General features: G+C 41.3%; 2 protein-coding genes across 2 annotated transcripts; both read left to right on the top strand.

Annotated features, from left to right (window-relative positions):
* Positions 1 to 1,033: 1,033 nt before the first annotated feature.
* parp10 (poly(ADP-ribose) polymerase family member 10) lies at positions 1,034 to 9,272 on the top strand. The gene is made up of 11 exons (XM_071517919.1): positions 1,034 to 1,119; positions 2,325 to 2,500; positions 3,319 to 3,561; positions 3,694 to 3,924; positions 4,056 to 5,083; positions 5,273 to 5,485; positions 6,205 to 6,331; positions 6,405 to 7,412; positions 7,557 to 7,690; positions 7,773 to 7,947; positions 8,034 to 9,272. Exons 2-11 carry the CDS (start codon positions 2,326 to 2,328, stop codon positions 8,330 to 8,332), a joined length of 3,633 nt encoding a protein of 1,210 aa, XP_071374020.1. The 5' UTR covers positions 1,034 to 1,119; position 2,325; the 3' UTR covers positions 8,333 to 9,272.
* Positions 9,273 to 9,982: 710 nt separating this feature from the next.
* On the top strand, positions 9,983 to 27,506 carry cpsf1 (cleavage and polyadenylation specific factor 1). The gene is made up of 38 exons (XM_071517921.1): positions 9,983 to 10,087; positions 10,872 to 11,037; positions 11,145 to 11,172; positions 11,277 to 11,410; positions 11,521 to 11,601; positions 11,858 to 12,009; positions 12,582 to 12,728; positions 12,932 to 13,071; positions 13,259 to 13,369; positions 13,482 to 13,575; positions 13,661 to 13,748; positions 14,574 to 14,694; positions 14,927 to 14,980; positions 15,088 to 15,161; positions 15,260 to 15,334; positions 15,849 to 15,929; positions 16,261 to 16,338; positions 16,511 to 16,639; positions 16,898 to 17,039; positions 17,431 to 17,609; positions 18,385 to 18,524; positions 18,635 to 18,809; positions 18,917 to 19,123; positions 19,653 to 19,742; positions 19,838 to 19,984; positions 20,113 to 20,265; positions 20,869 to 20,985; positions 21,309 to 21,399; positions 21,586 to 21,670; positions 22,532 to 22,673; positions 23,184 to 23,336; positions 24,024 to 24,200; positions 24,745 to 24,811; positions 24,909 to 24,956; positions 25,054 to 25,209; positions 25,628 to 25,757; positions 25,887 to 26,025; positions 26,111 to 27,506. The coding sequence occupies exons 2-38, from the start codon at positions 10,894 to 10,896 to the stop codon at positions 26,156 to 26,158; spliced, it is 4,317 nt and encodes a 1,438-aa protein (XP_071374022.1). The 5' UTR covers positions 9,983 to 10,087; positions 10,872 to 10,893; the 3' UTR covers positions 26,159 to 27,506.
* The last annotated feature ends 28 nt before the right edge of the window (positions 27,507 to 27,534 follow it).

Raw genomic sequence — 27,534 nt, 5'->3', positions numbered from 1 at the left:
CTCAGACTTTCACAGCCTGACTTCACATCACAGCTGTTTTCTGGTTGCACTGGGAGAAAGTTGTTCATGTTCATTATTAAATTACATGACTTTGTCCCAGACCATAAAATGACATCATATCATATCTATTCTATTCTATTCTATTCTATTTTATTCTATTCTATTCTATACATGCCTTGCAGCAGCATTCTAAATTCCATTGTGGTTCTTTCTCCATCTATCATAACATATGAAAAGTAACAAAGTCTAGCTATTTCCTAAAATATATATATATATATATATATATGAAAAAACATGATTTAAGCAAAGGAAACCATTTTCAGCTGTCAACTAGAAATATTACTAGATTAGGAGTAGCATCATCTCAGGCTACATAGAAGTACAAATATTCTTAAAAAATAAAAAAACAATGCAATAAATTTTTTTTTGTCAAGATTCAACACTAGATGTAAACCATGCAGCCATGCAGCAGTACAGAGGTCAGAAAATGGTCTCCAAACAAGCAAAGGTTACACTAAATGGAATCTTTCCTTCAAATAAGTGTTTATAATACATAGCAGCATAACATAACTGCACACTAACTTCTTTCTTAGTAGACAGATACTTTTCCTTTTGCTGAAAAGAGTTTTCCCTAATTCTCTCATAGACTTCAATGGAGCAAGAACCACAAACTGGTACCCAACGGAATTTAGAATGCTGCTGCAAGGCATGAATTCTGTTATCACAAGTTCTTCTCCTTTCTTTTTCTTCTTCTTCTTTTTCTTCTTCTTCTGCTTCTTCTTCTTCTGCTTCTTCTTCTGCTGCTTATTCAAATAATCATTGATGATATAATACATTGTAATAAATACATGTATTATAAATAAGTATGCAAATCCATTATTATTATTGTTGGTATCATTATTATTATCCAAATAATTATTGAGGATATAATCATCATTATCATCATCATTATTTATAATGCCTTATTACATTGAGCGGCATTCCCCTTTAACATGTTCTACAGTTGTCGCCACCAGCTGACGAACAAGCGGCATAACAAGGAAGTCAGAGTGAAAACACGTCAGTTCAGCTCCCTCGACAGGAGGATTTTATGAGCAGATGTGTCGTTTAATAGCGCAGGTAAGTGAATGCAAATGCGTTAGAAAAGTGTATGGCCTTCGTGGAAATACATTCGACCATTTTATCGTCAAAATAAAAAGCTATTGCCGCCAGCTACAGCTCCCAGAAAAAGCATGCGAACATTCTAGCCAGTGGTTTCACTTTCTACTTCTCGGAACATGACCGAGCACTAACTAACATGAACGTTAGCTCAACTACGCAGGCCTACGAAGTTAAAAGTATCAAGTTATGCTGCAATAACTCAAACCATTTGTAAGCCTGTGTATGTTTTAGTTCTGAAGATATTTTCCGTTGCAAGCCTAACACACCCCACTATACTTCCTGCATCTAAAAGCTAGTAGTTAGCTGTTACTCCAGTCAAGGCCTGTCTTCCCGTCAGGTATGTGACATTACAGGTTCGGTGCTGTATCTGTACAGGCCAGAGGCTTAATCTATTAACATGATCATAGGATGTGTCGGCCTGTTCTGTTATCCCCATTAGGCTAGTTTGTATGCTGTGTGCACTTTTACTTCATACATCCCATGAGCACTTCTTTGAATTGCACTGGAAAAAGTATCATAATATCCAACTCAAGTAGAGATAGAGATACTGTTACTTGGCTGACATTTTATTTATGTAGGAGTAGATTTACTGGTGTAAAAATCTGTTTGGGTAATAGTAAAAAGTGGCTTATTCAAATGTACTTCATCAAAGTCACTGAGTTACTATTTTACAAAAGAGGAAATTAACGTCTTTTCATGCAATACATATAGGATGAGGGGACATAAAGTTTGAACTAGATACTTTCAAATGATAAAAAAAAAAAAACCCAATATTGTACAAAATAAAGTGCTAGGCCAGTTTCTGATAAAATGCTTATGGAGAGCCTACAAACTTTGTACTCTAATAGATGTGATTTCAAATGTAGCTAAGTATAATACTTAGGTCAAAACATACTTAATTAAAAGTAAAATTACTAATTTAAAAAAAGTACAAGTACACAAAAGAGATACTATATTACAGTAACTACAGTATCTGTAATACGTTACTTAAACCCTTAGCCATCAGTCACAGGCCTTTACACTGAAAGAGCAGAATGTGTGGTTTATTACACTGGTCAAGCTTTAGCTTTCACTTTTGTTTATAAATCCTAAACAAGCACTTTGGACTTCTTTGAATCATTCTGGCTGGCTAAGTTTGACCCATATGTTTCTGTACATGTCAGGATGCCTGTTGAAAACCAAGAGGAGAGGACGGTGGAGGTGCTGGGCTTGCCTGAAGGAGTTGAAGAGGAGCTGCTGTGTCTGTACTTCGAGAATAAGCGGCGCTCTGGAGGAGGTCCGCTCGTCTCCGTGGAGAAACAGGGGGACCGTGCCTTGCTGGTGTTTGAAGAGGCACAAGGCAAGAGGCAGTTCATTGTATTGTCACAAGATAATGATGAGGGGCAATATATATTTCTTTGGTAGAACATTTTTAAGTGTACACCCGTAGGTTTGTGATCTGTCAACCTTTGACATTTGTAGACTTGGGAATCTGTAGGCTGCTATCTGCACCTGACTGAGCAGATAGCAAACCATACCATTACACTATCCCCATCAAGAGTGTGTTTCCATACTCCGATTGCCCCAAGGCCCACAGCATAGACACTAACCACCCCACTTCTGTTACCTTGGTGTGGTGAGATGGAGAGAGAGAGAGAGAGAGAGAGAGAGAGAGAGAGAGAGAGAGAGGAAAAGACAGAGTAAAATAATCATTTCTTTTGCTTGCTTCAGAGAGCCCAGATGTTGCAGCATGTTGCATCGAACATGTGGAGATTGAGGTTTCTCTGGAAAGTAACAATAAATTGGCCAGTCCTGCTAGATTATCCTCACATTAATATATGCTACTGCAACTTCAATTTAGCTAGCCAAGGAGGAACGGAATCTTACAGTTTCATAGTCCACTCAGTTCTAGCAACCACCCTAAATTTTCCCTCTAAAATGACCCAGACCTCCTTAACTTCCAGACTATTTACCCACCATGGTGTTTACCTCCCTCTCATTAAATGCAGGTAAATGCATAATGATGCTAAAAAGCCACTGAACTTAATCCTCGCTATCTCCAGAAGCCCCTTTACCCAATGTCCATACCCAACGTTAATGTGCTTAAAGCAAAAAGGTCTTCCAAGATAATGAATGGAATCAGCCCAGTAATTTGTCATCTAAACTGGTGTCTTACAGCTGCAGCAGCAGTGCTGTCTAAAGGCCACCACGTACTGCATAATGCTGAACTGACTGTGAGAAAGCCCGCCTCCAAGGACCAATGCAGACTGCTGCTGCGTGGGATCAACCCCAACACTGAAATCGAGCTGATAGAGCTCTATGTGGAGAACAATATGGGGTTGGATCAAGAGGACTACACCCTGCATCCTTCACCAGGGGGAGATCTCATCCTCATCCACTTCCACCAACCCTTCTCCAAAGGTCCAACAAATGCACAACTTACTGATTGTTTCAAATTGTTTCCAGATGTTGCAATTACTTGTATCTTTCTTTCATGACATTTTTAAGAAAGAATGAAAGTAATCATCAATATGTTATTTGTTTACTCAATAGATTTCCAAACACTTAGTGCGAAGATCTCCAGTAAGACACTAGAAGGATCCAAGATAACTCTTGAGCAAATTGAGCAGACAGACTCCATCTTAGTGGAGAACCTGCACCCTGGCATCACGAGGGACATGCTTACATTGTACTTCGAGACCAAGCGAGGTGGGAATCAGAAGGTGAAGGAGGTCATCATGATATCCGAGAGTGCAGCAAGAGTGTCCTTTGTCGAGTTTGAATGTAAGTGTTACAATATTATAGACCTCTGGATCACCATTTGACATTCCCTTTTCAAGCTCATCTCTTTTGCTGCTTCATTACAGTTTATTTTTAATGAACAAAATGTGTTTTTATGGTTGTTTTTTCAATAGCTGTGGTCCCTGTTGTGGATCTTCCACACAGACTGGAGGATGCTGACCTAACTGTGAAGCCATACTTTGACTTTCTTCAACCTAGAGAAAGTGTCACATCACAGAACTCTGAAACGGGATGCCTAGATAGTAGCACGGATAGCAACCCACCAGATTTGAGTCATAATCAGATACAGACCAGTTCTCCCACAGCAGTCGCTGCCAGCAGCCAGTCCTCCCATCAGATGGCCTTGGAGCCTGTAGCTGCCCACGTAGCGGTAGAGGAGGTAGCAGAGGAAGTCATGGAGGACCTCACAGAGGAGATAGAGATACTCTCAAGCCACATTGCTATCGCTGACCCAGTGAAATGTGCCTTGCTCCGGCTCAGTACTCTTCCACGGGACATTCAGCAGGCTCACCCAAACTTTGACATCCAAGTCAAAGACGATGGTGTGCACATTGCAGGACCTGACAAACTGGGAGTGGAGCAACTGAAGAACACCATCTTGGAGTTTCTTGGCAATATTGCTCAGACACATGTGACCTTTGACCCAGAGAAGGTTCAGTTCCTGGCCAACAAAGACGTAAAAGAAAGGCTACTGCAAACCATGAATCAACTCGGGACGCCCACTCTGTACACTGTATCAGACTGTGTTGTTGTGGTAACGTCACTGTCTCAGAACTCAGTCAGCCAGGCGTGTAGCTATTTGAAATCCCAACTGTCTCACTTCAGCATAGCAGTGAATCAAGAATATGAGTGCATGCTATATATCAAGGAGTGGTCCGAGTTCCTTCAGGCTCTGGGTTTCTCCTCGGTAAGGGTGCCGGAAACAGGAGGGAAGATTGATGTTTTGACTCTGAAAGGGATGGAGAGTGAGAAGCAGACCAAAATCTTGGAGTTCCTTAGTACACCTATTGAAAGGGAAACTGTCATCTCTATGGAGCCGGGCATGCTGAAGTACATCCAGATCCATTGCCATCAGTTGCTGGCAGACATGGATCAAGTATCCATTTTTCCATTAGAGGGGGCGGAGGTTTGCGGACTAAAGGTATGTGGTGCATCAATACCACAAGTAGGAACACACATTATATTTCTACAGTCACTTGAAGCTTGTAGTTCCTTCATTCCTGGTACCATTTTTTCATTGTTTTATTTTTTGAAATTCATTCATTCAACTCATCGGGTTGTTTCATCTGTATGTTTCCTCTTTATTCATATTTATGGATGTTATTGACAGATCCATGGCAATGCTCCTGCTTGCCAAATGGCTGATGAGGTGTTGCAAGGTGTGGTCTCCGCTATCTGTACCAGAACCATCACAATAAATGCGCCAGGAGTGGCCCGATTCTTGCTTGGAGAAGAGTGCAAAAGCATCCTGATGGAGATGCAGACAAAGTTCCAGGTCTATATCAACCTAGACAAAGTGCACTGGGAACCTCTACAGAATGAGGTAATGTAACATTGAGACAGAGTGTAGTGTTTTTTTTAATCTTTTGCATGCTTTTGTGTTTTTAATGCAACATTATGCAACTTTTTGGCTTGAGCTGTCTGTCTACTTTTTGCCCTGAAACGGCATCTAGCTTGAGGCTCAGGTAACTGGCATCCATAAAGCCTCCACAGGCATTGAAGAAGCAGACTGAGAATGCAAGGAAACTGCAATTTAATAATACAATGCTGATTTTCACTGTGTTTTTCAACGGGTCTTGTTTGCTGCACGTTTAGCTTCCCTGTTCTTTCTTTTCTTAGTGCTTTCCTCCATTGTTCTTGTTGCTATGACTTTCCTGCACTGTGGCCGCTAGCCTCATGTTGATAGCCACAACCCAGCTCACTGCTGGCCAAGCCCATATGACACGGCTACACAAATGGTATACTCCCCCAAAACGTCCCCAACATAACTGAAAAGCCAATTTCAGGCAAACGGGGGATTTAGGCATGAACATACAGGATCAGAAACACAGATTGATAATGTATAATATATCCTATTATTATTTTAATGTCAAAAAAGTTGAATATTGTAGCTTTAAATCAGGAATCAGCCCATTTCATTAAAATGAAACAACAGGCACAACAATATCTACTACTTAAAGCTTCCCTGGTGTGGCAACATTCTCTGTTTATAGAAGTTTTACCTAATATTTTAATCTTAGAAATGTATTATTTTGTTTTCAGGACATATTTGAAGCTGCATGGAAAATGATGTCCCACCAAAACTTCCAGCAAGTATCTATGGATGGTTCTGCACAGGACTTAATTCAAACTGATCAGAACTTCAATCATAGTGGAGCTCCAGACAGAGGTACTATTTTTCTCTTTGTTTATGTCTTATTCCTATGCATTGCATTTCTAACAGTGTCTTTACCTCTTCATAGGCCTTTTAGAGGAGGCGAAGAGAATTGTCTCAGTCATCGACGAAGAAATGGAAGTGGCTCAGTCCAGTTCAGACAGACCCGTTGACGTGGAGGAAGAGGATCTGTACACAGCAGAGGAACCTACCAGCCTGACAGACCAGGACACTGATGTAGTAGTTGATGATGCTCCCCAGGCCCTCAGGCCTGTTACAAGTGGTTTTGTCCTGCCGAGTGATGAAGCTCTGGGCTTTCCTAGTGATCTGGAAGAAGAGGCCCAACTCTCCCTAGCCATCCAGTACTCTATGGAGTCGACTAAGAGGTCTTTCGCTGATGAGGAGGAAGAGCTGCGGAAAGTCCTAGAGCTGTCCAAGAAGATGGTCCAAAATGAAGGTCCTTCTGATTGCAGCAACGAGAGCTCCCAGCTGGTCCAACTGGACAAGGGTATCCATACTTCCCTACAGGATGCCATCAAGGCAGCCAACACAATCCAGATATTTGTATTTGCAGGTTACACCTGTGACCTTATCCGAGTGGACATAGCTCTTGGGAAGAAGGTTACCCTAAGACAGGTTGAGGAGAAACTGGAGCACAGGAGCCTGAGGAGGATGTCAGAGTTCCACAAGAGGTGCATGGAGATGATCAAGAGGAAGCATGCAGTGGAGATTCAGATTCAGGGCACCATAGTCACCATTTCCGGGTTCAAGGACTATGTGGCCGAGGCACTGCACGATATGAATCGGCTGCTGGAGAACATGGCCAAAACTCCTTCTGACAGTGAAATCCTGAAGACGATCCAGTGGGTGCAGCATGATCCGGCCTCCTCAGCCACAACACCTTATCCCCCTGATGTTATAGTGTTCATCGAGAATGCCTGGAAGATGAAACAGAAGAAGATTGACATCCTGTTAAACAATCAGCCTCACATCATCAACTTTGAGAAGATGCAAGAGTACAACATAGCTTCCGGGAAATCTGTGAAAATCTCCAGGAAAATGCTCAGTTCACAGGATTTGAACGCAGATGTGTCAGGTAAAGGGAACTTTGTTTGTGCTGTTATGGTAATGTTTAATATTCACTCATATTCACTCATTCACTCATATTTATTCAGCAGAATGATTTCTCTATGTCTGTCTGTCTGTGTATATACTTACAAATGAAATATTTTTTTAACAGAAGAGGAATACTCTCTATTGTCAAACCTGCCACAAGCATCCAAGGTGGATGAGGATTCCGATGAATTCCAGGATGTGGTGAAGAATTTCTATGACAGCATACAAGAATACCACAGCAAAATCAGAATCATACAGGTGAAAAAATAAACTATATACTTTGGAAACAAATGATTTGATTTGTTTAATAAGTAATAACATGGATACGTTTTTTTCCCAGGTGGAGAAGCTCATGAACCGACTGCTGTACAATCAGTACAGGCTGAAGAAGGCGAGCATATTGCAGAGTGCCACGTATCCCGAAGTGGAGCGGACTCTCTACCATGGCACAAGCGAGACAAGTGTGAAAGAGATATGCATTCACGGATTCAACAGAAGCTTCTGTGGAAAGAACGGTATGGCTGTTTAATACTGCTGTTCTCTCATTTGAATTGTACTGTCGTCTCTTCTGTCAACATCCAAATCTTGTTTCTGTCCACAGCCACCGTTTATGGCCAGGGAGTGTATTTTGCCGTGAACTCCGCACTGTCTGTCCAACAGCAGTACTCCCCTCCAAATGCGGATGGACACAAGTATGTTTTTGTGTCAAAGGTTTTAACAGGAGACTACACCAAAGGCGACCACTCGATGAAGGCGGCCCCTCTGAAGGAGAGCGCTGACATGCCCCTCAGATACGACAGTGTGACAGACAGCATCACCAAGCCCTCGCTGTTTGTCATCTTCAATGATACACAGGCTTTTCCAGAATATCTTATTACATGCCAGAGAATCCACCGCTGAGGGAATTGATTAGTAGGTAAATCACAATAATAAAAATTGAAGAAAGGACTGCTTTTGTTGTAATTGTTCTGCATTGATAAATCTATTGCAACTGATATGAGAAGGGCTAATGTGTAATACTGTACATTTTGCATTTTTTATTTTAGCATTTATCTTATTTTTAATGTTATTAAGCTTTTTTTTTTAGTTTTGAGCTACCTATATTGTTGTACTGCAAACAATAACCCTAGCATATCAATCACATCTTCTGTGCACTACACGCTGTGTATGATTTGTGTTTCTTGTTATAATAAACCAAATCAGTCAGATGTTCCTTAAGCCATATATATCACGTGTGTAAAAATTTGATCATTCTTCATTGTCTTCTTTCAGTTCCCCTGTCCCTTAGTGCAGCGTACATACAGTAATTCTGGTTACGAATAAGAAGTGGGCATGCTCAGTATGCATTGCAACTTGGCATGGGCAAGGAAGATCGAATGGTAATGTTGGTTTAGGAGGCTTATGCACATGTTTCATTGATGAAGCGCTCTGAACACAAATGTCTCTGCTTTGTTCTCTATGTGACTGTTGGCGGGGAATGTGCTTACCACCTGTTTTTATTGTTTCATTTCAACCTTACTTTTTGAAAATCATTCATGTTTACAAAATGATTTATTTGCAGTCTTGGGGAAGATCACTGTTGTCTTTATTTGTAAGAAAATAAAAATCCTCAAACTGGATTACGGCTGAGAGACCAGGAATTTCTTGGGGAAGGTTTTAGTTTAAAGTGACCATCCATCAGAAGAGCAGAGTATCGGGGCTATCCTTAGCCATTGGCAGGCTCTAAGCAAGATTTGATTTAGGGGTTTCCCACCTATTTTTATTAGTGTGAATGACTGCTGACTTGGTATTTAGTCTAGTATAAATCTGAAATAGCAGTATGGGGCCCTGTAGTCTCACTACTGTTTTTGTTTATATGTTGATTAATTAAAAAGTGAAGACATTTTTCCATCCTCAAATTGCTGGACTGTTAATACAAGAACTGATGGTATGTGACAGCTAAACATACCATTTACAAGCTTTAAATGGGTGTAAACAAGGTTAAATGGACCTGTGATTTGAATGATGACGGGTTATTAAAGTTGGAAAAAGCTAAATTTCACATTTCCATATTCGTTAAGATGTATGTGAGAAGAGGTACCTACAATTTGGCCAAATACATTTTGAATCAAAGCCTCAAGTTAGGTAATTACTATGGGTAGAAGGAAAGAGAAGTGGGAAACACTGCATAAACTGCATAAATACAGGGTATCCTCGTTATTTTACATCAAGGTCCCAAAAGATATGCATTAGACTACATCCCAATTTGAGAAGATTTTTGTTATTAGATATGACTGTGCAGAGTTACAACAGTAGGGACATTAACAGTCATTCTTGTACATTTGTTATTTTGCTATAGCAAATGAAATAATACCGAAATTAAGCTATCCTTGATTTTGCTGGGGACCTCTCTAACCTTCACAAGGACCCATGATGGTCCCTGAACCCCAGTTTGGAAATCACCGAATTAGTAAGATTGTCATTAAGACTTTTATTTTGAAACGTAGGTACAGACCGGAAGAAACCGGAGCAACTCCAGAGCTCCAACAGCAGCACAACAGCTAGCCTACTTGGCTATCAGAAGATAGCTGAGTTAGCAGCCCATGCAATATGACATACTAGATATAAACAGAAAACGGAAGACTAAAACTGGAAACTATAACGCGTTTAACATAGGTATGTTGACAAGTTTAATTCACGGTTAGCCAAAACATACCTGAAAAACTACAGTCAAGCGTTAGTTATGTGCTGCGGTGCCATGCTAGCTACAATTAGGATTATTAGCCATGTTGCTAACATAGCTACCGCCTGGTACATAACGTTACCCCACAAGTTATTTACCAGGGATATAGTCACAGTAGCTGGCTAATTAGAGTTGTATATCTCATAAAATCAGTATTTGTTTCCAGGTTGAAAGCTAATGAATTAACTGTCCAAGCTAACCTTAGGTAACTTATTGGCTAATGTTTGAAAGCAGGGAAGCATCATTGCGCATCCATGGCATGAGTTGACAAGGCAATCCTTTATTACTAGAGAACATTATTTCATTTCCGTTAACGTTGTTAGTCATTATGGCACCGGACACTTGAAATTAAGATCCGTGCTGTAATATTAACGTTATTATCTTAATTAGCTATGTGACAATTTTCCATAACTAGTCTATGGCAATCAGGTATGTGCCATTCTGTTGGAGAGATCGTCACGCCAAACCCAATTCAAAAGTCTGGCCATTTAATTTGGCCTTGCTTATCAGAAAACATACATGCCTAATAGACCCTGACATAAGAACATATATGAGTCGTGAGAATCTTATGGTAAATTCGGCACATAGATTATCCACCAAACAGCACTTATTTCATTAAATGTCAATGTAATGTCCTCTCCTTGCAAGAGAGAACAGCACTTAAAGGTCCTATTCCAGTCATTGCTGCTGACTGATGTGAATCTTATCCCCTGTCAGATGCTGACGGCAGCCTTCCAGGATGTATGCTGTGTACAGACAAGCCCACACCCCCACTGCAGTGGAGTTCTCTGTCTACTGCAACTTCATATCCAACAAGGAGAAGAATTTGGTCGTTGCTGGAACATCTCAACTTTATGTCTACAGGATAATCCATGATGTGGAGGTGAAGATATCACTATTGAGCATTTTCTTTTCTGTCAAGGTTTAAATTGTATGCATAAAAAGGTATGGCTCCTTACGATGTGTATAACATTTACTTCATTATTTCAGAATACCTCAAAGACTGACAAGAATCCAGGTATGGCCAAACATCTTTCTCAAAATGCATATTTTGGCATTGATAAATGACAAATTTGTTTTGGTCTATTTGTGTTCACACCTCACTCTTGTCTTTCCTTACAGATGCTAAGTCTCGTAAGGAGAAGCTGGAGCAGGTGGCATCCTTCTCTCTCTTTGGCAATGTTATGTCCATGGCCAGTGTGCAGCTTGTCGGAGCCAGCAGAGACGCGCTCCTGCTCAGTTTCAAAGATGCAAAGGTATCTGCATCTGACCAGTTGCACGGTCCCACTGCCTTCCTGTTGGAACTACACTTAACCCACCCAGAAGTGTTTTTCACTGACTAATGTTTTTTTTGTTCTGTTCTCAGTTGTCAGTGGTGGAGTATGACCCAGGGACGCACGACCTGAAGACTCTCTCTCTTCATTTCTTTGAGGAGCCAGAGCTCAGAGTATGTTGAAACAAGAACTCAGGGAATGTGTTTATACTCAGGGTTCAACTGCATTATCTGTCCAGCACAACTGAAAAGTAGTTGGACAAAAAAATTAGTTAAATTTACATGCACAAGCAAATTTGTCACTTTGAGTTTAACAGATTTTTAGTGGACACAGTCACTGATAATGTTTAAATAAGAAAACAAGTTAAGAAAACATACTGAGTTGTTACCAGAATGATCTAACTAATTTGCCCTCTTTTTCAATTTTCAGGATGGATTCGTCCAGAATGTACACATTCCCATCGTTCGTGTGGATCCAGAGAATCGCTGTGCTGTAATGCTGGTTTATGGCACCAAACTTGTGGTGCTGCCGTTCAGAAAGGACACTCTAACTGATGAGCAGGAGGGTGTAGTTGGAGAAGGGTATGTTCACAGTCCACTACACCTACTGCTCACTGGCTTCATTTTGTTATGTGGTGGACACTTTTATCCAAAGAGCCTCACAGTACCATGAGTGCATACATTTTAAGTATGGATGTCCTCAGTGGTATTGTAACCTCTAATCTTGGCAGTGTTGGTGTCAAATTTGTGAAAGGTGCCAACAGAATTATTAGCGGTTCTTTTCCCGTCATGCCCCCCTTTGAGAATTTCACACCCCTCCTCCCTCGTAATAATAACCTTTTACATTGTAGTTGCAATAAATGTATTTCCTACATAAGAAAAACAAAAAAAGAAGGATGGAACATAAGTTAAAACTGAGCCCTTTGTTTCAACTTTTCCATTTTGTCTGCTGCTATTTGTATTTACGTTAACACTCAATAGTCAGTGGTGTGTTTGACTGTGGGCAAATGCAATACTTTTTTTTTTTTTGTCATAACAAAAATGAAAAAAGCCCCATTTCCACCAGTTGAGAAACACTGCTTTAATGAATATAAAACGTATTTATGTGTAATTGTCTAATTGCAGGCATGTTTAACTGTATATCTCTCCTGCAGACCCAAATCCAGCTTCCTACCCAGCTACATCATTGATGTCCGTGAGCTGGATGAGAAGCTGCTAAACATCATTGATATGAAGTTCCTCCATGGCTACTACGAGCCCACACTGCTCATCCTGTATGAGCCCAACCAGACATGGCCTGGGTCAGTCTACCACAACATTGTCTATTACTTTGATATGTACTGAACTGTTATCCAGAGTGACTTACAATGTAATCGATCGTATATACCATCATTGTAAGTAGTGTCTTGTATGCAATAAATATGACTACAACTTAGTCTTTGTGCTTCTAAGCATATCAAATTTCAGTCAACCTTTAACTTTCGTTCTCTGATCACTCTTCTAGGCGCGTGGCTGTGCGGCAGGACACCTGTAGCATCGTTGCCATCTCCCTCAACATCATGCAGAAGGTCCATCCCGTCATCTGGTCTCTCAGCAATCTGCCCTTTGACTGTACACAGGTCATGGCTGTCCCCAAGCCCATCGGTGAGCTCAGCCTTTATGGACATTATCCCCTCTGTCACTGCTCACCAGCTGTGTGGCCAATATGTTTCCAATTCATCATAAAGGAATTTTCTGTAGGATTGTTTAAAATGAGTGATGTGTCCTTGATTGTAATAATGTTTCACGTTGTAGCTTGTTTGCATGCTGATTACATATCAAATCTTTCTAGGTGGTGTCGTGGTGTTTGCTGTGAATTCATTGCTGTACCTAAACCAGAGTGTTCCGCCATATGGAGTCTCTCTCAATTCTCAAACAACTGGGACCACGGCCTTCCCACTGCGTGAGTGTCATCACCTCAAAACACACATATCTACACTGGTATCTTTGATATCTAACTCTGGCCTCTTTACTGTAAAGGCCATATGATATCTGTAACATGTTTTATCATCCAGGTGTGCAAGATGAAGTGAAGATCACACTAGACTGTTCCCAGTCCGCCTTCATTGACTATGATAAGATGGTCATCTCTTTGAAAGGAGGCGAAATGTGAGTGGAACGCCAGTCATACAATACATTAACCATGACGGCAGTTTATGACTCTTTGTTGACGATTGTCTTGTCCTCTCTGTAGTTATGTGCTGACCCTCATCACTGATGGCATGAGGAGTGTTCGGGCTTTCCACTTCGACAAGGCAGCTGCCAGCGTCCTGACCACCTGTGTAAGTGCTGATGATGCAGGCAGTCTCTATCTGGAGAGTAATTGCAGTTCTACATACTCAAGATGTGCTGACGGCAGCTTTTACCTGAGAGTTTCTATACGGAGGGGTGGGGGGGTTGAGCTAAATGGGTTTTGGAAGGCCCATACCGATATTTTTTTATTGAAGCTGCCAAAAGCCAATATCGACAATTATCATGCCAAAAATTCCAAGTGTTAAGTGTTTTCCCTAGAATTGCATTCTTAGCAGGGTGGAAAAGCCTCTGAAACAACATTTAGACCACGGGGCACTAAACTCTCCATGGAAACCCAGGGTACTACTACTACTACTACTAACAATAGTAATAATAATAATAACAACATATTGATGCATATTTGTGTGGAATCTAATCAAAATGTTGCATTAGAATCAATTCAGGTTTAGGGCTTTCCATATACAATCAATATACAATAAACTAAAATATACTGTAATGTACTTATTAATCAAACTGCATCATATCCATCATATCAGAGGTGGATGATACTGACTGGTCAATATCCATTAAAAAAAAAAAAAAATTCCAGTATCGGCCCAATATATCAGCAAACCAATATATCGGTCTAACCTCAGAATCGTGCTGTGTCATGAAGAGCTTGCTCACATTTCCCCCTCAGATCTTTGCACACAGACCACAGGCAGAATGTCGTCTATTGCTGGCTGACCTTGAAGGCTATCAAGTAAACACTCTGTGCTTGCGGTCAGCCCGGAGAGGATTTAGAATGGACAGTGTGCTGACCTGCCGCCCTCTTTTTGCAATTATGCCTCTCACTCTGGGCTTTGCTCTTCCAGATGATGACCATGGAGCCAGGCTACCTTTTCCTGGGCTCCCGCCTCGGAAACTCGCTGCTCCTAAAGTACACAGAGAAGCTGCAGGAGACGCCGGAGGAGGAGGGGAAAGAAAAGCAGGACAAAGAAAAAGAGAAAGATAGGGATAAAGATAAGCCGGTAACTATCATCTTGACTGAACTTTGGTCTGTGCTTGTCAAAAATGTTTCAGCCATTCGTTTAAATAAGACACTGCTCTTTTGATGTCAGTCCAGCACTGTAAATGCATATCACATTGTCACTGCACTTGGAAGGATTTATTTGCTTGTTTGTGTCCAATATGATCTTTATGCTAAATCATTGCTAATGACAATTTCAGGAGGAACCACCGAGCAAAAAGAAGCGGATGGATTCCTCCACCAACTGGACTGGTATGCTGACAATTTTAATTTTGCTATATATTAGAAATAGGTGTGGTAGCTACCGATCAACGGATAAATCATATAATATGTGTTACACCTAACATTTGTTTTATCAGATGAGGTGGATGAGATCGAAGTGTATGGTAGTGAGGCCCAGTCAGGCACTCAGCTGGCCACCTATTCCTTTGAGGTACAAAAACCAACCAGTTTTATTGGTTATTATTTATTTAAGTATCTATTTTAGGATTATGAAATGTGATATAAGGTCTTTGCTGGGTTTTCTTACAGGTGTGCGATAGCATACTGAACATTGGACCTTGTGCCAGTGCCTCCATGGGTGAGCCTGCCTTCTTGTCTGAAGAGGTACAGTAACTTAAAACTCATTCTGGTGTCTTTGTAGATCATGGTTGTATTGAATATGATCTAGTTATGGATTTTATGTTCAGAATTACACTGATTAGCCCACAGTTACAGGGGAAAATGAAAAATTCAAATAACGCGCCATATCTCCCACACTGCATGTTGGAATGACATGACATTTTTACAGACTTGACACCAGGACCACCAGTGTATATGCTATATTGGATTTTCCAATATAGCAAGCATTTTTCATTTATGCACTAATTGGCCCAAGTGGTGACTGCATCATTTGTACAATCAACCAATATGGGTTGAAGACTAGAAAAAGAGAAGACTAGCATGCAAAGGAAATGGAACTTAAAACTTTGACCTTTTTTTGTATAAAAGATGTTTCCTGTTGTCTTTGGCATCTTTCCTCAAGATTTTATATCCCAAAGTCGCTTGAGCAGAGATGAAATTACCATCTCAAGAATTGTCTTTTGAAGTTGTTGACTTTGATTTTTTGCCTCACCCACAGTTCCAGGGCAGCCCCGAGCCTGACCTGGAGGTTGTGGTATGTTCTGGGTTTGGCAAAAACGGTGCACTGTCTGTACTTCAGGTAAAACCCACACACTGAGCTCCTTTGTTTCTTACACATTTGAACATGGATATGTTTATGTATAATTATTGCCGCACTGTCCTAAAACCTGTGGTCGTGAGGGACGTCTGCCACAGGTCCAGTGATGGTGCTACAGTGAAGTCTGGGTTTACCAGGGCTGCCTCAGAGATCAATGGAGTAGCCTGTAAACACCCCAGACACAGGCTGGCAAGCTTTATTCTTACATGCATAGAAGGAAATATATACTTGTGCGATTCTGTCATTCATTATTTTCTCTCTCTGACTTTTTCCTTGCCTGCTTTGATTTGTTTCCTCTCCATTGTGTCACCAGAGAAGCATCCGACCCCAAGTAGTCACCACATTTGAGTTGCCAGGTTGCCATGACATGTGGACAGTTATCTCAAGTGAGGTCAAAGAAGACAAAAAAGTAAGTGTATTTCGCCTTTTTTACTGTATTTTGCAGTATTTGCGTGATGGACGATTTTTTCCCCCCCAGTTAGACATTTCTTTACGGATGCTTTGTTTCCCAGGCTGCAAAAAAAGGCGAGTCTGAGGACGGGGCCGAGGCGGAGGCCGCTGAGGACGGTGAAGAGGAAGATAAGGAAAAGGAGGACAAGGAGGAAGAGGACGAGGAGAAGACGGAGCCTTCCCTGGAGGATGATAAAAAGAAGCATGGCTTCCTCATTCTGAGCAGAGAGGACTCGACCATGGTAGAAACACACACAAGCACACACATCTTACCTCTTGAAATTGTAATTGTGATTTGTTTAAGAATAGATATTAGATAAGAATATATATTATATCATTAATTTTTAAATAAACTATTATGTGGGCAAATGTGTATTTATGGGGTATTGTTACAGCGGATTTGAACATGATTCAGCCAATCAGATCTGAGGACGGGAGTTATTCATTATACGATTAGGATTTTATGTAATATAATGATTGAGTTGTGTGTTTTCCTGTAGATCCTTCAGACAGGTCAGGAGATCATGGAGCTGGACACCAGCGGCTTCGCCACCCAGGGGCCCACTGTGTTCGCTGGAAACATCGGGGACAACAAGTACATCATCCAGGTCTCGCCCATGGGCATACGGCTGCTGGAAGGAGGTAAACATGAAACCTCAGTAATCCCCATGGTCAAATTAAGTCGTTGCAGTTACAGTATGAAAATATACAAAAAATGTAAATGATTAAAATGTCATCCTATATGCAATATAAAAACAAATGAGAAAATATCTAAATATGAAGGAAAAAGAGATGTGAATTTACAGCCTATATACAGGATGTTCAAAATGTGATGATCACTTTTGAATGATGTCCAATAGTTGTTTTGGAGTGATTCGAAAAATAATGGACACCGTCCAATCAATCCAAATCACATACTCACCCATTCCATGGTTTAAGCATCTATTGTATCCATCTTTTATTGAAGGAGTAATCCTATTCTTTCTGTCACCCGTTTCACTTGCATGTACTCTCTCACCAACCCTGCTTTCAGTGACACAGCTGCACTTCATCCCGGTGGACCTGGGCTCTCCCATAGTGCAGTGCTCCGTGGCCGACCCCTTCGTGGTCATCATGACCGCAGAGGGAGTGGTCACCATGTTTGTGCTGAAGAGTGACTCGTACATGGGGAAGACGCACCGGCTGGCCCTGCAGAAACCACAGATCCCCACTGTGAGTGAATCATACCCATCAATGCTGATAGAGGGCTTTCAGTTGATGTAACACGCCCTCAGCTCTTGGCAATAGTGGCTACAAAGAGCTGATTGCATATCTAAACGTAGGACTTGGCTGTCTCAGCAGTAAATAGACATGATTAGTTTCTGTGTTGGCTGGAGACTTCATTTCTTCACTGATTGATCTGATTGATTTTGTGTTTCGACCTAATCATCAGAGTCTTGTTGTTAACGCATCTGATTTGGACAAAAGCTAACGTTACGTGGCTGGTAGTTGCATGTTAACATCAACTTAAGTTGTTTTGCTAAGTTAGCTTGTTGGCTAATTAGCTGCTAACAAAGCAAACAACAGTTTAAATTACCTGAGTACTCTTCTAACGCTTAACAAGGTGCAAGTCAGAGGTTTTGGAGTTCAGACTAGGACCAAAGGCAAGACAGTTTACTGTGTCATAGTAAACTAAATTTGGAAACAAATCTATGTTATCAGACTATTCACTTTTACTAATAATGTTACTGTATGGATCCACGTCCACAACCTCACATCTTTTTCACATCTCCCCATTTTTTACATATCTAAACACTATTTGCACACAGCTAATTCTGAATTGGACCTCCATGCTAGTGCCAACTGTGGTTGCTTGGAGATTTGAGACGTAAATTCAAAGCCTCATTATCTGGGGGTGTTTCTGTACAACCGGATTGGCACGATTCACTCAAGTAGCTTGTAGCGGTAACTGACACTAACCTCGTCAGGACTGCCTCTCTTCCCACAGCAATCACGCGTGATCACGCTGTGTGCGTTCCGAGATGTGAGCGGGATGTTCACCACAGAAAACAAAGTGAGCTGCTCAGTCAAAGAGGACACCATAGCCAGGAGCCAGTCTGAGACAGAGACAATCATCCAGGACCTCAGGTAAGAATGTATAGGGCCCCCATACTCAATTTACCAGTCGCCCCAACTGCTCTCTCCAACCCAGAATCTCACAATGAATGGATTGATGTGGAATGTGTGTGTTTGTGTAGTAACACAGTGGACGATGAGGAGGAAATGCTGTATGGAGACTCTGGTGCGACGCCTACAAAGGACGATGGCAACCGCGGCTCTTCAGCACCGATGGCCTACGGAAGTGAGGGAAGCTCGGGCAAAGCAGACCCCACCCACTGGTGCATGATAGTGAGGGAAAACGGTGTGATGGAGGTATGGCTTATATACTTTACACATCAATGGCAAGAGCAAATTGTGTTCTACAAAGCACTTGTAATGCATGTTAATACTGTTGCTATATTCACTCTGTTTTATTGCAGATTTACCAGCTCCCAGATTGGCGATTGGTGTTCCTGGTGAAGAACTTCCCCGTTGGCCAGAGAGTGCTGGTTGACAGCTCCTCCGGCCAATCAGCAACACAGGGGGAGGGTAAAAAAGAGGAAGTGACGCGACAGGGAGAGATCCCATTGGTCAAAGAGGTGTCTTTGGTTTCACTTGGCTACAATCACAGCAGGCCATACCTACTGGTGAGTTTTTAAGTTCAGAACTGAGACGTGCATACAGAGTTCATCATTACAGCTTGTCTTGGTCAACAATGAAACAGTGAAATCTGTTGTGTTTTGGTGGGAAAAAAGCATATTCTTCTTAAAATTAGTTATCCTGAAATATAATAATGAAGGTGAAATACATTGTATTACTCAGTTTCAGGTTGATGTGTGGAAACGTATGCCAGCAAAGTGTGAAACGCATGCAGATCACTTAAAACTTGGCATCTGATTAGTAGCAGGAAAACATACAGGAGACACGTGCAGCACCACATGTGTTATGTTGGTTTAGAAATTTTAAAACTTGGATCCCTTAGCAAGCTAATGCACTGAAAATGTCAAATCAAATGTCTCTGTAAACCTTAAAACGACAGAACTCAGCATGCACCCTCTTTAAGCTCAATAAACATTTGAATGAATTAAATTCAGTTTAACTGCATCAGAAGAGGGAATGTCAATCCGTGTGATTTAATGAAAACAGGATATGACAAAGTGTTTTCCCGTTTTCTAGGTCCACGTGGAACAAGAGCTTCTTATCTACGAAGCTTTCCCCTATGATCAGCAGCAGGCTCAAAGCAACTTGAAAGTGCGCTTCAAGAAAGTAAGAGCTTAGACGTAGATAAACATCAGCCAAATCAAGTCAACAGCTTTTGTATAAAGTGAATATTTAAAATGCTCGTACTCTGCTGTGCACAGATGCCGCACAACATTAACTTCAGAGAGAAGAAATCCAAGCTCAAGAAAGACAAGAAGGCGGAGGGCGGCGCCGTCGACGAGAGTCCAGCGCTGAAAAGCCGGGTGGCCAGGTTCAGATACTTCGAGGACATCTCCGGATACTCGGGGGTAAAGGGGATTTTGTTAGCGATTTGAGGGCTACAGCGGCAGCATCCACAGTCTCAAGCGATTTGACATCCCTCTCATGGATTCTTTGATAACCCAAGTCATTTTCCCACGTTTCCTTGTCGCCCCAGGTTTTCATCTGTGGACCGTCTCCTCACTGGATGCTGGTCACCTCTCGGGGAGCCATGAGGCTTCACCCCATGATCATCGACGGCTCCATTGAGTCTTTCTCCCCTTTCCATAACATCAACTGCCCCAAAGGCTTCCTCTACTTCAACAAACAGGTACAAACCGAGGACACATTTCTCACTTTGGTGATGTTAATGCAGGTGTTTGTATGCTACCCGACTTCAGAAGATTCTCCTCTCTGGCAGGTCTTGATAACAGAATCATTTTCCAGTTGCTCTACTCTGAGCCAACAGAAATGTAATGTTTCTGTTCTCTCAATCCACTCTTTTCTAGGATAATATTCCCTTACTGGTTCTGAATGAAATAAAATGTAATTGTAATGTATTAACATTGTCCTCCAAAATAGGGTATAATGAATATGATGCACTTTGATTACATATATATTGTATAATTGATCAGTACTACACTGGTTGTCTATGAGTAATATGATCTGATTCTAATGAGACTTGAATTTGAAGTATGAATTACTTGTTTTATTATCATTATTATTAGATATTAGACATTAGAGATTTTCATAATGGTTTGGATCATTGCTATTGTTCACCACCTTGTTTTTATTTTCATTCATGTTAATTTCCTGTTGTTTTCTAGGTTTCCTTTCACCTAGTTTCCAGTTATTTGAAGTGTTTCCAAGCCTTGCCCTCTGAGTATTGGTATATTAAACCTTGTGTCTGTGTGTGGTTATGTTTTCCCCACAGGGAGAGCTGAGGATCAGCGTCCTGCCCACCTATCTGTCCTACGATGCCCCCTGGCCAGTGAGGAAAATCCCACTGCGGTGCACCGTGCACTACGTCTCCTACCATGTCGAATCCAAGGCAAGGGCCCCTCTGACTCAACCCACGCAGCACCAGAGGCAACAGAGCAGCTAGTTGACACATATTGAAGTCAAAACACATTCCCTGGACTCGCACACCTACACTTGCGTCACTTAGACTTAGAGGTGTAGCAGCGCTTTTCATGTGGTGGTGATGCAAAACAAAAGCATATTGACCGGACTGCTTTCAAATTCGGAGATGAAAGCGCTCGGCGGCCCCCAGAGTTTTCTGACAGGGAGAGAAAAAAATCAATGAGAATAACTTGAAGGGTTTCCTCTTTTGATCTGAGTTTCTTCTGTGTGATTTTGGGTTTTCCCTCTCAGGTGTATGCCGTGTGCACCAGTGTGAAAGAGCTGTGCACTCGCATCCCCAGGATGACCGGCGAGGAGAAGGAGTTTGAGGTCATAGACAGAGGTCAGACATGAGCATTGTTTCATATTTACCCTCACTTAAACATTCAGAGATTTTATGTTTCACTTTAGTCCGTCTTTCCAAATGTGTCATGTCAGATTCTGTGTCGCTGATGTCGATGTTCTCAAAAGGCTAATGATTTTTTGGTAATGTGGTAATAAATGTTGGCTTTCGTCTGTCGTCCTGCAGATGAACGTTACATTAACCCTCAGCAGGAGAAGTTCTCCATCCAGCTCATCTCTCCTGTCAGCTGGGAGGCCATCCCCAACACACGGTAATACATCTCTAGCCTGTCTTCTACACAGTAAAGAAGATAGTCAGATATTGTGCAGTTTTCAAAAACAAAGGGATCATCCTGTTTTAATAGAACAGTAGCGACCTTAAAAAATAGAGGCCCGCTTCACACAAGCTTAGTCAGAGCGTGTTCGTATTCTGCTTTTTTGTAGCAACACATTTTGACCTGATAATGAAAAGCGGGTCTGTTTCTGTAATGACCAGCTGCTTCCACTATCAGCAAACAGTACTAATGGCCAACTTTCCAGAAACAACCCAGAACACAATTGATATAATTACTACTAACTTTTCTACTGCTACTTTCTCTGTTTTCATTCTGGTTGTTGTTGTTATTGTAGTAAACAGATGACTGCCTACATACTGTGAAACCCCACCTCTTCTTTGGTGGGATTGGTTGGCCCACAAATTCTATACAGTCCCACATCACATTTGCATAAAATGTATTTGTGTACCTAATTCATTATTGGTTTATTTGAAAGTGATCTCAGCTCTCTGGCTCCCTATATATCAGCTGCCTTCATTTCTTCTATGGAGAATACAATGATGTTAGGCTACTTGGCTATTTAATGTTAGCAACTGAACCGAAATATACTAAACATAGCGTTTAGTATATTTCATGCATACAAGCACTGCTTATACAACAATGTGCTGAATTATAAAATGCCAAAATGAAGAATTTTTAATGATTTTTTTAAAATTATTTTTTATTACACTGATGAAATTTGATAGCGTCACCCTGACTGACCAGATTTTTCCTCTTGGAACACCACAGTGTCGTGGTAAAAAGAGATAAGTGTTGAGACGCCCTCACTTTACTGTGACCTTTTCCTGTCTCCATAAGGATCGACCTGGAGGAGTGGGAGCACGTGACCTGCATGAAGACGGTGGCCCTGAAGAGTCAGGAGACGGTGTCTGGGCTGAAGGGTTACGTGGCAGCAGGGACCTGCCTGATGCAGGGGGAGGAGGTCACCTGTAGGGGCCGGGTGAGGAGCTCCCACCAATACATCACACTGACATTTGATTATAGCTGTAGCATCCTCCGTGCACTTTTCGTGCAAGACCTGTATTTTGATAGGCCTGTAGTTGTTGTTTTTTTCAATTGCGATTTTTTTCCCTTAAACACTCTTAAAGTTAATTCTAACTGACATTAAAATGGTATTAAAAAGCCTTAAATTTAACTTGTAGACACCCTGGTAACAGCCATGTGTCATATTGACAAACTGTGCCCTTGAGCAGGACACTGAGCACAGTTTATTTGTACAGCCCTTAATCACGGTGAGTCTCAAAGGGCTCCACAGGGCCACATTATGAAAACAATAAATGACAACGACACGCCCCGACCATAGACCTTCAATGAGAACAAGGAAAAACTCCAAAGAAAACCTCATAGTCAGGTTATAACCTTTTTCTCTCATGTTGACTGAAACGTTGATAGCGTCGTTTTTGCTTCAGTCATTCTCTGACCGTGTTATATATTTGATTGTTTGGTTCAGATTCTGATCCTAGATGTCATTGAAGTGGTGCCAGAACCAGGCCAGCCCCTCACCAAGAACAAGTTCAAAGTCCTTTATGAGAAGGAACAGAAGGGACCGGTCACAGCTCTGTGTCACTGCAGCGGATACCTGGTCTCCGCCATCGGGCAGAAGGTCTCAGACACATTGTCACTTATTCAATACATCTCACGTAACAGTTCATTGAGTGGCTAAAAATCCATTCATTTCATTCTTCATATTTAAGTGATAGTCAGGCAATTTGAGCATATGTTCTCTTCAGAATTGCTCTACTTTTGCCTTTTTTGCTTGGAAGTTTTATACCAGGTCCATTTAATACATCTTAATGGTAATTTTGGGTTTATGTTGTGGGGTTTTTTCTGCTTCATAATGCTGGAGCACAGTGTGAAATACCTGTGTGACTTAGGGATGACATTTGATTCCAGTCCACAGAACTATCATCCTTCCATCACAATATATTGAAGTACATTGGGTGGCATATCAGTGCACTTTGCCTGCTCTACTTTTACTATGGAAGTCAATGAATAAATTGGACAGAAAAACCCTCTGTACTTTCATCTATAGTAAATGAAGGATGATAGTTTACTTGATAGTATACTTTAACATTAATTTCTTGAATTTCCACTACACATGGATAGAAAGATTTTAGACCAAAAATGCCTAACAAATATGTTTTGAACTAATTTTGTACCACAGAAAAATGTGCAAAAGGTGAAGGGGGGTGAATACTTTTAATAGCCACTGTATGTATGTAATCAACTAATACAGCATTTTCATCATGACTCTTGACCCTTTCATCTCTCACACCCTCTGTTTGCGCAGATCTTCCTGTGGAGCCTGAAGGACAACGACCTGACCGGCATGGCCTTCATCGACACGCAGCTCTACATCCACCAGATGTACAGCATCAAGAATTTCATCTTGGCTGCGGACCTCATGAAGAGCATCTCGCTGCTTCGCTACCAGGAGGAGAGCAAGACCCTGTCGCTCGTCAGCAGGGTGCGTCTCTAACGACACTGTCCTCATGCTAGCTATAGTTGTGTTAGAGTTGAGACTATTAAATAAATATACTTGGAAAGTTTATTGATTGGAAAGCCAGCTATTGAGAGTAAGTGTCCATGAAGAGAAGAAGACATTCCTGTAGGTTTGGGATAATACATTTCATATGTGCCCTCATAAACAAGCTTTCTCAATAATTGGAGGCATTTATTTTAGAGTTGGGCTGGGGGAGCTTTCAAACAACCAGGCTGAAGTATTGTATTCAAGTGACAAGGGAGATTAAGTATTACCTGTGGGCTGCAGTACATGCAGTTTAGTGTTTATTGATTCAACTGTACAACCCAGCTGAGTATTCATGGTGAAAACTCTCCCTTTGTTTTCATCTGAGGGTCCTGTGGGAATTAGGGTTTAGTGGAGTTTATCTTCAAGCGAGCAGCACTGGCAGCTGGAGATAATTTTCTGACTGTAGTTGTCTTTATTCTAATACCCATATTCTCCAAATCTCATGGGATTCCTGTTTTTTCTCGTTGTTTTGGGAGCGCAGGATGCAAAGCCGTTGGAGGTTTACAGCATCGAATTCATGGTGGATAACAACCAGCTTGGATTCTTAGGTAATGTGAATAACGCCCTTTGGACAAAATAATGACAGAATGATTGATTTAACTTTTTCCTCTTCTCATTAACGTTTTTTTTCCCTTTTCCTTTTAGTGTCAGATCGAGACAAGAATCTGTCCGTATACATGTATTTACCTGAAGGTAGGTATAGAAGCCTAGTATTTTTGGAACTACCTCTACAGATATCACGTCATGTAACAGGTGACATGTAATCCTGTATGTGCTTTTACCGTTGCAGCCAAAGAGAGCTTTGGCGGCATGCGCCTGCTGAGGCGAGCCGATTTCAACGCCGGAGCGCACATTAACACCTTCTGGAGGATGCCCTGCAGAGGAGCCCTGGACACTGCCAGCAAGAAGTCTCTGACCTGGGACAACAAGCACATCACATGGTTCGGTAGGTAGCCAGGAGGCCAAGCTGTCTACTGTGTCATGGCTGACAACCTAGATCATTCTGTCAACTGATGAGCCGCATAGAAGCTACGATTTGCTGTATTTCCAACCAATTCTCAAGTAAATTTTTAGTGAACTTCTGAAATGTTGCAAAACCTAAATGTGAAGTAGATGCGTTTCCATCAAGTGGCTTAAAGGAAATAAATGTGGGGGAAAAAACACATCCACCAGAAAAATGTAAAATCTTAAAAGAATTGGTTGAGCAAGTTATTGTTCCTTCATATCAGGGAACATATTTCATATTTCAAAAGGGTTTTCTCGAGTGTCCCTGGGTCAAACAACACCCCCTCTCCAATGCTCCAGGAAGGAAGTTTGGTGTGTTAATGCGAACTAAACCTTGTCTTGTCTCCCTGCTCCCACAGCCACACTGGACGGAGGGGTTGGGCTGCTCCTCCCCATGCAGGAGAAGACCTACCGCCGACTGCTGATGTTGCAGAACGCTCTCACCACCATGCTGCCTCATCACGCCGGCTTGAACCCGAAGGCCTTCAGGTTCGGATCTGCTTATGTTGGGTTCATCTCTGGCCCGAGGGACCGAAATGGATCAATGCTTTCATACAGTACTTGACACACGTTGGTGGTCACTGTTCCACAATTGACACATTTGTATGTTGCGTCCAGAATGCTGCACAGCGACAGACGAACCCTGCAGAACGCCGTGCGAAACATCCTGGATGGAGAACTCCTCAACAAGTACCTGTACCTGAGCACCATGGAGCGCAGCGAGCTGGCCAAGAAGATTGGTACCACTCAGGACATTGTGAGTACACAGACGGAGCCAAGCGTGCAGTGAAGTTAGTCCTTCTGATTGCCTTTTAATTCTCATGTTCTATTTTCCTCTCTAGATCCTGGATGACCTTCTGGAGATTGACAGAGTAACAGCTCATTTCTGAGCGCCACATTCCCACGTCTTCATCGTCCACTGAATGCTGTTTTATATTGAATGGGGGGGGGGGGGGACGCTTTGTTATGGTCATCGTCATGGAAACTTGAATTGTTTTGTTACGTTAAACAAAAAAAAAATCATGTTTTCTTAGAATATTTTGTATACAAAGTAATTAAAAATTAATTACATAATCCTGGTTTGTCTCTTTGATTTGGCCACATTGAGCTCATCAAAGGGATAAAGACAAGAATGCCATAGAAAAGGAGGTAGGACATTTTATTAGTTAACATTTTGTTAAAATTATTTAATTTAAAAACATTTGGCTGGGTGGCATTTGACTGTTTTCTGGTTGCTAAAAATGAGGCGGGAATGGAAAAAAGTAAAGATTTACCTGATAAAACAAAGACACCAGTGGAAAAAAGTAAAAGATTGACCTGATAAAACAAAGACACCAGCAGCCTCCTGTTTTCACTAGCTTCTCTTAGCAACTCTGAAATGGTTTATCTTACACAGGTTATTACAGACCAGTTCTTGCATCAGCATACTTTATACAGACTGACAAACATGGCAAGTTAACATTTACTACTGCAATTTGTACTGCTGTCATTAGAGCTGCAGTTTGTTAGATTTGACGCACTGAAATATTCCAAGGACCACCATGAACAGAGAGATTGCTGCTCTGCAAAAAGCCCTTCACTGCTTTTTGCCTCATTAAAATGGTTTCAAGATTTAAACTCACTCCCATAGGGATGAAGCTAATCTTGATTGCTCAACTTAAGTGTAGCTTTCTTGTTCACAGCCAAGGTATCACTGTTACAAATTATCTTCATCATGGAATACAGCCACTCACTTTCATGTATTGATACAGCTGCAACAAATAATTCCCAAGAGAACACATCACCAAATAGAGTCACCGATTTCTTGAAAACATACAAACTGCAGCTTTAAATATATTCAAAATTTGGATGTAAAAACAAGTTGCTTTAATAAAGTTATGTTAACATCTTAAATGACTTAAAATCATACAAAAAAAAAACATGATAAATAGTTGTAATTTTCTTACAATTGAAATAAAATAGCTTGTTAAGTTTAAAAATATTTGTCTCCAGGAGTGAGACTACAGAATGACATTGGTAGTCTGGTCGTGTGGAATTCTGGATTGGATTTGGTGCTTTACAGTCCTGCAATTTAGTTATTACACTTCATTTTAAATACCACAGTCCAGGACTTGATTTGGTGTGGAAATAGTGGAAACTCAAGTAGCACCATTACTAGCAGTATTTGGAACTGCTGTGGTAGCGAAAATCTCCTTGATGGACTCTATTATCTGAGTTACATTCACTTGTGCTTTGAACAGAACAGGTCCTTCATCTCTGGTTCTTT

Source organism: Centroberyx affinis, unplaced genomic scaffold (genome assembly GCF_046629955.1).
Source record: "Centroberyx affinis isolate AG114_WGS23_722 - 3 ecotype Tasmania unplaced genomic scaffold, CSIRO-AGI_Caff_v1 ptg000541l_1, whole genome shotgun sequence".
NCBI classification, from domain to species: Eukaryota; Metazoa; Chordata; class Actinopteri; order Beryciformes; family Berycidae; genus Centroberyx; species Centroberyx affinis.
The sequence above is the reverse complement of the archived record's forward strand: the minus strand, read 5'-3'. Positions and strand labels throughout refer to the sequence as shown.

Coding starts and splice junctions, on each gene's coding strand:
- cpsf1 (XM_071517921.1), top strand. CDS start 10,894: ATGTATGCTGTGTACAGACAAGCCCACACCCCCACTGCAGTGGAGTTC. Junction 19,743..19,837: donor TGAAAGTGCGCTTCAAGAAA/GTAAGAGCTTAG, acceptor TGCTGTGCACAG/ATGCCGCACAACATTAACTT. Junction 25,758..25,886: donor TTGAACCCGAAGGCCTTCAG/GTTCGGATCTGC, acceptor TGTTGCGTCCAG/AATGCTGCACAGCGACAGAC.
- parp10 (XM_071517919.1), top strand. CDS start 2,326: ATGCCTGTTGAAAACCAAGAGGAGAGGACGGTGGAGGTGCTGGGCTTG. Junction 5,486..6,204: donor GGGAACCTCTACAGAATGAG/GTAATGTAACAT, acceptor TTTTGTTTTCAG/GACATATTTGAAGCTGCATG. Junction 7,691..7,772: donor GCAAAATCAGAATCATACAG/GTGAAAAAATAA, acceptor TTTTTTTCCCAG/GTGGAGAAGCTCATGAACCG.